Raw genomic sequence first — 10,672 nt, 5'->3', positions numbered from 1 at the left:
CCTTCGAAAATAGTGGAATAAATTACTTTTGGAGTGTCAAGAACTCGTTGGAAGTACTTGATAAATTGCATGCTTATATTTGGTGATTTTATATCTGTTCAAAGTTTTGATTTTTCTACCCTGTATACCACATTGCCTCACATTCTCATTAAAAAAAAATTCACACACCTAATTAAATGGGCATTCAAAAAATCAGAATGTAAATATATATGTTCAAACTCTTTTAGGTCATTTTTTAGTAGCAATAAACAAAACAAGAGGCTCTCAAGAGCCTGAATCGCTCACCTTAATTTTTTTGGTTAAATCTCTCATCAATGATTATTTTGGCTTTTCAGTTTATTTAAATGTTCTTTGAATCGTCCTATTTTCTTCAAAAGCAAAAAAAAATAAAATCATTTTCTCCTATGTTCTATTTTAGCCATAGGAGCTATGTTTCTTGACATACAAGGAAATAAAATATAAAATTTATACTAGATACTCTGAAACTCATTTAGCCTAAGTTTGGCTGAAATTGATACAACAGTTTCAAAGGAGAAGATTTTTTTAAAGTAAATCAACATGATGAACAAATTGTGAAAAAAGTCTTTAAAGGTCAATAACTCCTTAAGGGGTCAATTGACAATTTTGGTCAAATTGACTTATTTGTAGATCTTACTTTGCTTAACATTTTTGCTATAACAGTTTATCTGTATCTATAATAATATTCAAGATAATAACCAAAAACTGCAAAATTTCTTTAAAATCATCAATTCAGAGGCATTATACCTGCAAAACCAGTTACCCGATTCGGCTGAAAATTTCAGGACAGGTAGACCTTGACATTTTAAATACTTTAACTTCTTGTCTTATTTGCTCTAAATGCTGGAGTTTTTGAGATATAAGCCAAAAACTGCATTTTAACCTGTGTTCTATTTTAGCCATGACGGCCATGTTTTTTGACGAAATAGTAAATAAAACACAAACTTTATTTTATACATTTATGATTATTCAGTTGAAGTTTGGTTGAATTTGGTTGAGTAGTTTTAGAGGAGAAGATTTTTTAAAGTCTGCAAATATGATGAACAAATTGCGAAAAATTGTCATTAAAGGACAATTACCCCTTAAGGGGTCAATTGACAATTTTGGTCATATTACTTATTTGTAGATCTTACTTTGCTGATCATTTTTGCTGTTTACAGTTTATCTTTATCTATAATAATATTCAAGATAATGACCAAAAACTGCAAAATTTTCTTAAATTTACCAATTAAGTGGCAGCAACCCCCCAATGGGGTTATTTGATTCATATGAAAATTTCAGGGCTGATAGATCTTGACCTAATGAACATGTTTACCTCATGTCAGATTTGCTCTAAATGCTTTCGTTTTTGAGATATAAGCCAAAAAATGCATTTGACCCCTATGTTCTATTTTTAGCAATGGCGACCATGTTTGTTAATAGATCAAAACTTCGGATACAATTTATAAACTAGATACCTTAAGGAACATTCAGTTAAAGTTTGGAAGTATTTGGCCTAGTAGTTTCAGAGAAGAAGATTCTTGAAATAGTTTACGACGACAGACGACGACGACAGACGACAGACGACGGACGACGGACGACGACGGACGCCAAGTGATGGCATAAGCTCACATGGCTATGCCAGGTGAGCTAAAAACTATGTTAATTGGACATGCTTTGATACTATATATGCCCTTGAATTTTTACTCGATAACATTTTTGTTCGCTTTAATTTGGGGATTCCGTATATCGTCAGATTATCGGAATTCCAAATGGGGACTAACTGTGCACCATTTATTGCGGACCTGTTTTTGTATTGTTATGAGTTACAATTTATGACAAAAAAAGGCAAAGACCCATCGAAACAACATCTGATAAACAAATTTAATAATACTTTTAGATATTTGGATGATATTTTGGCTCTCAATAATGACGACTTCAGTATGTATATTAATGAAATTTATCCTGTTGAACTTACTTTAAATAAAGCTAATACTAACAATGACCACTGCCCTTTTCTCGATCTTGATATCTATATCACTAACGGAAAGCTGAATACTAAAGTTTATGATAAAAGGGATGACTTTTCATTTCCTATCGTTAATTATCCGTTTTTAGATGGTGACGTTATTATTACACCAGGGTTTTCGATAACACAAACTAGTCAAAACATTTACTAAATTGTATCATCGGTATAAAGACATCATTCGTAAATATAGCTCAACATGCAGACTTCTAATACGTTCAGGTATTTCACATCTAATTTTTTATGGAAATATTCTTTATAAAGCACAAAGGTGAATTTTAATGTGCGTATTGTTATGCGTTTACTTTTCTACATTGGTTAGATGTATAAGGGGAGGGTTGAGATCTCACAAACATGTTTAACCCCGCCGCATTTTAGCGCCTGTCCCAAGTCAGGAGCCTTTGGCCTTTGTTAGTCTTGTATTATTTTAATTTTAGTTTCTTGTGTACAATTTGGAAATTAGTATGGCGTTCATTATCACTGGACTAGTATATATTTGTTTAGGGGCCAGCTGAAGGACGCCTCCATCCGGGTGCGGGAATTTCTCGCTACATTGAAGACCTGTTGGTGATCTTCTGCTGTTGTTTTTTATTTGGTCGGGTTGTTGTCTCTTTGACACATTCCCAATTTCCATTCTCAATTTTATTATATTCAAGTTATTGTGTGGAAGCAAAGTGTCTTCGGAGACGACGAAGACATTGATATCTTCAAACTATATTATACGGCCGTAAATGTTTGCGCTCGTATAAATAGCCAATGAAATACAAAAGCAATTTCAAGTATATACAACGACGATATCAACATTTTTCATGGTCCATGCTGTACGGATTTTGCTCATTATTGAAGGTGGTAAAGTGACCTTTGCGGTTGTGAACTTTTTATATAAGTCATTTAGTCTCTTGTGAAGAAATGTCTCATTAGCAATCATACCATCTATATATATTTATGTAACTAAGACGTATATTAGATATAGATAGCTTTTATTTATTAAGTTATATAAGGAGAAATTCCTTAGAGACTTTATAAAGACAATATAATAATCAGTTTGGTTATAACTGAAGTTGTATATGATAGTTCCACAAGTTGATACAATTTGTCGTTCTATTTTCCCATTTTCATTCCCTTTCTCATAAATTCAGCATATTCTGTAGAAAAAAAAGTAATTTGATAGAACATAAAAAATATGATATTCATGTATATATACCTGCACATAACTAGGCAATGATATAGCTTTGCGTTAAAGACATTTGATTATCTCAGATTGTTAAAAAAAATCAGCAAAAATTACACCATTGTACAATATGTGAATTCATGCATAATACCAACTATGCTATTTAGTTTAATTCATCCATATGTTCTAATTTTATATATATAAACCATCCACGATACAACAAATCAAACACATTCTGTTTTGCCTGGAAGCCGCACAAAAATAAATGGAGAATGTGTCCCCATGGACACAGATGATTCGCCTGCTTGCATACAACATTGCAAAGGGACATAACTCTAGAACAATAAAAGTGATGCTACTCAAATGTGTACTTGATCTGAGTTTTGGGATAATAAGTATTGCGTAAAGGTTTCATAATGTTTGGTTGGGGCAAACTTAAATAAGAGAACGGAAACATAAAATTTTGCAATTCATCGATTTATAAAGTAGCATAACTCGATAATGATTACAGTGACTGCACAAAATTCAAGTCGATCTTTGTTTTGAATTTAAAAGAATTGTGCATAATTTTCATATCATTTGGATAAGGCAACTTTAGTTAGAGAACTGAAACTTACTTTTTTGTAATTTGTCTCTTGATAAAGGGCCATAATTCTAGAACAATTAGAGTGACGCAATCAAAATTCAAATTTGATGTGTATGTTGTGGCAATTAGCACTGTGTATAAGCTTCATAATATTTGGTTGAGACAAACTTATTATAATAATTTAAAAAAAAGCAAAGATATCGATTCGGTATCGATAAACGACTTTTCGTAATATGTATGTTGTTATGTCCACATGACCTGAATCCTCTGTCTCAAATGTTGATATCGAATTGATATCGACAAGAATTCCATATCCCTATACCGACGATATCAAATTGATATTGTCAAACATTCCATAACTGGATCAACAGCACGAAACCTCTGTCTTGGTTGTCAATATAGTCGTTATCGACAAACATCCCTTACTTAAACAACGGTATATAACCTCTGTGTTGGTTGTCTTGTAGAATGTCAATGTAAACAGAAGATATAACACGATCTCCTGGAAGTTCTTAGCAACGTTGATTATAGTGATAGACAAAATGCACTTTAAAAACCATGTAGATAAATGGTACAAACAAAATGTTAATCCTCGCAAAGTTGCCGCTTTCAATTCCTAAAAAACCGAAACCTGCGACAAATATTAAATAATTTTATTTCAATATTCAAGCATGCAACAAAACATATGACATCGAAGTTTAAATCTTTTTCATTTAACAATATGTGATATATATATACAATGAAGATAAAATGGTGAAAAACGCTAAACGAGCAGGGTAAATATTTTAAAATGAATAATTGACAATTTGACACAATTGACATTTTGTCTATGATGTTGTTTTATGTAAATTTCTATGTTGATTATTAAGTAATAAAACTACATCGTTTCAGACATTTAACACTACGGAGATCTTCATTTGACAATGCATGAGGGTAATTTGGTTATTGATTGTATCATTCGAAAGTGGGATTTGTGCGTTTATATTTTTTCCTCCGATTGAAGCTTATCCGTAAATTTTCTTTTTAAAAACAGTTTACATAGATTTTTGTCTATGTTGTCATCATCATGTACATCTTTTGTATATCCATTTTATAAACTTTAATGTTTGCAAAAGTATAAATTATTCTAAATAATAGGGATGTTCTGGTAACTAACAGAACACCATTGCCGTTTTTGACACAACTTTTTTAATCATTGGTCCTCGATGCTGTTCAACTTTGTACTTGTTTTGGCTTTCAAACTATTGTATCTTGGCGTCACTAGTAGGTCTTGTGTGGACAAAATGCACTTCTGGCGTATTAAAATTTTAACTTGTTGCCTTCTGTTGTCTGTTGTTCGTGTGATTCTTTGTCAATTGTGTTCTCCAATTTATTTATATTTTAGTCCTGAGGTGTTGTGTTGTCATTTTGATGTTATATTTCACATGGCCATACAAGTGCGAGGTTTGGCATGCCACAACACGAGGTTCAACCCACCATTTTTTCCTTTAAAAATGGCCTGTACCAAGTCAGGAATATGGCCATTTGTTATATTATAGTTCGTTTCTGTGTGTGTGTAACATTTTTACGTTGTGTCGTTTGTTTTCTCTTATTTTTGAGTGTATATTCACATTGCGATAAGACGTGTCACGGTACTTGTCTATCCCAAATTCATGTATTTGGTTTTCATGTTATATTTGCTATTATCGTGGGATTTTGTCTGATGCTCGGTCCGTTTCTGTGTGTGTTACATTTTAGTGTTATGTCGTTGTTCTCCTCTTATATTTAATGCGTTTCCCGCGGTTTTAGTTTGTTACTTCGATTTTGTGTTTTGTCCATGGATTTATGAGTTTTGAACAGCGGTATACTACTGTTGCCTTTATTTGTATATGTTGTCAATGCATTTAACAGATGTTAACGCAATAAAAATTTATGGTATAGTCCCCTAAGTATTTCGTGGTCTGCGTTTTCATTTGTTTTTAGGTTCAATGTCAATTGTTGTTGTTTGTCCTTGTATGTCTTATTTGTTAGCGGGTTTGTCTTTTGTCCTCTCTTTTCCCCTTCTTCTTATTTAAAAATATGTTTGTTCAGACTTTTTCTAATTCAGAAATTTTCGATATCGATTCGATATCGTGTTGTTATTGTCGATAACGAGGATATCGACATTATGTATTTTCTTGCTATTTTCATTCGTCGATATCGGTATCAACATTTTGTTTGATCTTGGATATGTATGTTTATAAAAGGGCATAACTCTAGAACGGTTAAAGTGATGCTAACAAATTCGAATTGATCTGTATTTTATGATAATACGCATTGTGTAAAAGTTTTACAACACATAAAATTTGCATGTCTCATTGAAAATGCATGTTTACTGGTGACGCGAGAAATAGTAGTAGTAGTAGTAGTAGTAGTAGTAGTAGTAGTAGTAGTAATAGTAGTAGTAGTAGTAGAGTAGTAGTAGTAGTAGTAGTAGTAGTAGTAGTAGTAGTAGTAGTAGTAGTAGTAGTAGTAGTAGTAGTAGAGTAGTAGTAGTAGTAGTAGTAATAGTAGTAGTAGTAGTAGTAGTAGTAGTAGTAGTAGTAGTAGAGTAGTAGCATTAGTCGTAGTAGTAGTAGTTATAGCAGTACAGTAAGAGTAGTAGAAGTATTATTCACTGGTCAAACATATCTGTACTCGTCAGGAATGCATACATACCATTTAATTCAATAGTCCCATTTTCATTGAGGTCATATGTGGGATTTCCAAACACCATCTTGGAGTCTTGTTTATTTGTCTGGTCCATACTTAATCCGATGGTGTTGTTTACAATTTGTATCGTCTGATCAATGGTAAACCCTCTGGTTTCCTCTATATGTTGTATCAATTCATCCACTGTTATATGTCCATCGTGGTTTTTGTCTGTTTTGTTGAAAACACTTTCCAAATTCTTCATTTCATAGCTTTTACTGTGATTCTGATGCATCATCTAAAATACAGTATTATGTGTATTTATCCCTTTTGAGCATCTGAGATCACTCCCAATTTTTGGTCGGGTTCAAGATGCTCAATCGTTAGTTTTCTATGTTGTGTTTTGTGTACTTTTTTTGTCTATTTGTCCTTTTTTCATTTAGCCATGGTGTTGTCTGTTTATTTTCTAATTACGAACTTGACTGTCCCTTTGATATATTTTGCTTATCATGATCTTGTTGATTTTCCTATAAACGTTTATGTTCTATTTCAGTAAATGTACTGTCTTCAAAATGTAAGAGATTTTTTCTCAAATACGTCAAAAGGAACTTCTACCAGTATTTTTTCCGTTTAAACAGGATAATATCTTTTATATTGTCGCAAATACAAAATTTAAATCGTAGTATCTTTGATGAGTTTATTTCTATACACCAAAACAACGCAATGAGAAAATAAATTTGAGAATACTCATTAACAAAGACAGGTTTTGCCTACCTTTACTGACTGCACTAAATTATCTGCCAAAACCATTCCAATCAACACAACACAGACTGCCAGTGTAAGTTTCATTTTGATTATCGCTTACGAAGTTTCCAGCAAAGATAATATATTTGACTGAAATAAAGATACATGTTTTTATGTATTTTAATTGTGTTTGTAATCGCTTTCTACATTTTCTCAAATAATGCTGGTCTCATGATTTTAAATAAGTATACTAGAATATCCCGAAAAATACATGTTGTTGAAATTGAACTTATTCATTTTACTTACCAATACATTGCTGCGAGTTATAAAAAAAGTTAGTTAATAGTTATTACAGGACAACTTTAGAATGGAAAACAAATGAAAGTTTTTTTTTTATTTCTCTTAACCTTTTTTACTTGTAGTTTTTAAACTACACACATATTAAATTTCGCATTAATAGTATTCGAATGGAATTTAAGGTACCACTTTTCTGAACCCGATGCGCATTTCAGCGATAAATGTCTCTCCAGTGCTGCTCTAGGCCGAACTAGTTTCAAATTCTAAAAGCAAAATGAGCAAACAAGTATTGCAAAAATCGGGCAAGGAATTAGAGTTTTGTATATTTATTCCTGAATTTCAAATAATTACTAATCATTTTTCGACATGAGTGGCAAGTAATTCACTGTGTTCGAATAATTAGAAAAATATATAACGAATATAAATTATACTATTGAACTTAAACATATGGTATAACAATTACATCTTTATCCTTTCTCCTATGAATATATATTAGTTGTTCAATGAGGCGGCTCTTTGTTTTGGTAGAACTCCTTTTTGTTTCAGTAAAAATAGTTTGAATGAACCTTCAAGATTTCTTACTTCGGCACTTTGTTTTAGTAGAACTTTTTTTTTGTTTTAATAAAAATAGTTTGAATGCACATTCAAGATTTCTTACATTGAATATTAAAATCTTTTTCACATTGGCAATATCCTTTCATTAGAATAATGTATATTTTTGTTTATAAATAAGAATATATACCTTGTAAAAGTTCCTACCTTGTTTGTCTCTGAATGATTTACCAGTATAAATGCTGCTAATATTTAACCCAATTGATGGCAGTCCAAATTCCATATCATTAACAAGATTTAAGTCTAAACACTTTTGATTCGGGGTTTCCCCTCTCATTTCCTCATGCATTAAGAAGTATGAAGTACTTCAGGGTCAAGTGCTTCAGAAACTAGAACAATTATGTTTACATGTTAATGATTATATCCAAAAATAAAATGATATTGTGGAAGTACAGAGCCTTACTATTAAATCTGTTTAACTGCATTTCATTTGAATGTTAAATGTCATTTTAACAAATAAATAAAAAATAAAAAACACGTAGAGATGTATTCCATTATTAGTATAAGTGGTATTAATACAAAATTATGTACCTATGGCTTTTAAAGTAGAAATTACGCTATAATCTAACCTCTCCTATATGTGTTGCACCAAATGGTCAAATAGAACTATTTAATCTGCATGTTTTTTTTATTATCAAATAGTTGAATGATCAGTTTTACTTTACTAACTATTTTTTTAAAAGACGTATTATCCAATATCAGGAGGATTCCCTGTCTAAATTATTTTTTGGTTGCAAAATGCAACTGGTATCTACATTTAATAAAGCCAATAGCACAACACGTCAGAAAAATAAAATTGAAAGACTTTAAAGATGATTTACTCAATTTTCTATGGAAATGCTCAAAAGTCAGCTAACTTATTAAAAAGTGTAAAAAAACAACAACAACCAAGAAAACCAACCAATCACTTTGGTACTCAGAATCTTATAAAGAACTTTGTACTTCAGTACAAAAAATTATGGAAAAATCGTAAATAAATATCCGGAAAATGCACAGTACAACAACGTGTTTTATTCCATTCGGTCAAAATTTTAGACGTCTTTGTAAATATGAAAGAAAACATAAAAAAATATGGTCTGAATTCAATGACATAGGCGAAAAGAACCCAAGATTCTCTGGAAGACTTTGAATAAACTAAGTTTGCAGTTCGAAAGAAATTTTAATATGCTCATGTTATTTTTAAAAAAATATAAAAATCTGATCATGAGTAAAATTATTACCAAATCAATGTAGTTCTAAAATTAGAATCACTGAAACATGATTTGAATCAAACGTTAAATCAGATGAACTAAATACAGAGGTAAATCCATAGGAAGCTATCAAATTGGTTCGTAATGGTAAGAGGTTATCTGCTGATACGATCTTAAATATCTTAAGTACCAGTATTAATCTAACTACCTCATAAACTATTTAAATTTTAATTTGATTTTAACATTGAAAATGTTTTGTAAAGTTTGTTTTGAGATTGAAACACAGTAATGACTGTTATAACCATATTTTGATTATTTTACCGATTATGTCAAAATAAAAAGGAATTTCCGACTTGTTTCCATCTTTAAAAATCCTTTGATATACTTTCATCAGAAAAATATACTTTTTAACCAAATTTTCTGTGCTACAAGGTTTTCCAACCAATGGATACTAGTAAATGAAACTAAAAGTAATTTTCTAATTTAAAGACATTCATATCTTGAAGTTGAACGTCAAAAATATGGCAGTTGATATCCATTCGGCTGTTGAGTTTAAGCTTTAAATTTTGCCATTTGTTGAAATTTTTCCGTTTGGAATTTTCCTCAGAGTTCATCATTTTTGTTATTTTTTTATTGTTTAAGCTGGGGTCACACTTTCAAGATTTTTACTGCCGTCCTTGATAGGACCATTCCCGGTTGAAAGAAGTAGGTCCGGTAAGGACCGATTTTGGCCTCAAGTTGCAGGTTCATCTGACTAATGATTTTGACCACTTTTTAAACACTTCAATGTCTATTTCATTTGAATCAATTAGTTTATGTGAAAGATTCGAACTGATTTAGATTTAAAAACGATCCAATTCAAGCTCAAATATGAAAAATCAACCAAATATGCCGAAAAATGTCACTTTTCGGATGGTTTTGGTCAAAAATGAAAGTGGCCGCATCCGTGTTCATCCTCAACATTTATATATGTTATGTATTATCATAAAATACAACTTCCATTTCAATATTAATTTAGCATGACTTTAGGGTGCCAGTACCCGATATATGTTAATTGTAAAGTCAAAAATAGCCAATATTTATGTAGCAGAAGCACTCAACTGTTCAATAAATAACTTAAAGTTTACAATTTATCAGTTTTGTAAAACTGCTATATTTTGGGACCAAAAAGGGCTCTTACTGGACCTACTCCTTTGTCGAAAGTCTGATCAAGATCAGTTGAATCGCGTATGGAAATACAAACTTTAATTAAAAATTTGTAAAACAAATAATTTGAACACGAAAACAATTAGATATTTAGGAAGCGTCGATATTCAACCATTTCCAAGCGAAATTATCCCGATAATTCCGTTCTCAATCCGCTTCTAATCCAATTTGTATTTTTTGCCTGGTAAAATTCG

The 10,672-nt window shown here is 31.3% G+C and overlaps 1 protein-coding gene across 2 annotated transcripts; it reads right to left on the bottom strand.

Annotated features, from left to right (window-relative positions):
- Positions 1–2,986: 2,986 nt before the first annotated feature.
- LOC134723278 (uncharacterized) lies at positions 2,987–8,381 on the bottom strand. 2 transcript variants are annotated; one of them, XM_063586898.1, is made up of 4 exons: positions 8,230–8,381; positions 7,204–7,323; positions 6,457–6,727; positions 2,987–3,168 (listed from the first exon to the last, which is right to left on the bottom strand). In XM_063586898.1, the coding sequence occupies exons 2-4, from the start codon at positions 7,276–7,278 to the stop codon at positions 3,125–3,127; spliced, it is 390 nt and encodes a 129-aa protein (XP_063442968.1). In that variant the 5' UTR covers positions 7,279–7,323; positions 8,230–8,381; the 3' UTR covers positions 2,987–3,124. The 2 variants fall into 2 exon arrangements, with proteins under 2 accessions (XP_063442968.1, XP_063442969.1); XM_063586899.1 differs by having other exon boundaries at positions 8,213–8,345.
- Positions 8,382–10,672: the final 2,291 nt, after the last annotated feature.

Source organism: Mytilus trossulus, chromosome 6 (assembly GCF_036588685.1).
Source record: "Mytilus trossulus isolate FHL-02 chromosome 6, PNRI_Mtr1.1.1.hap1, whole genome shotgun sequence".
NCBI classification, from domain to species: Eukaryota; Metazoa; Mollusca; class Bivalvia; order Mytilida; family Mytilidae; genus Mytilus; species Mytilus trossulus.
Note: the sequence above shows the minus strand (reverse complement) of the source record. Positions and strands in the feature narration are given on the sequence as shown.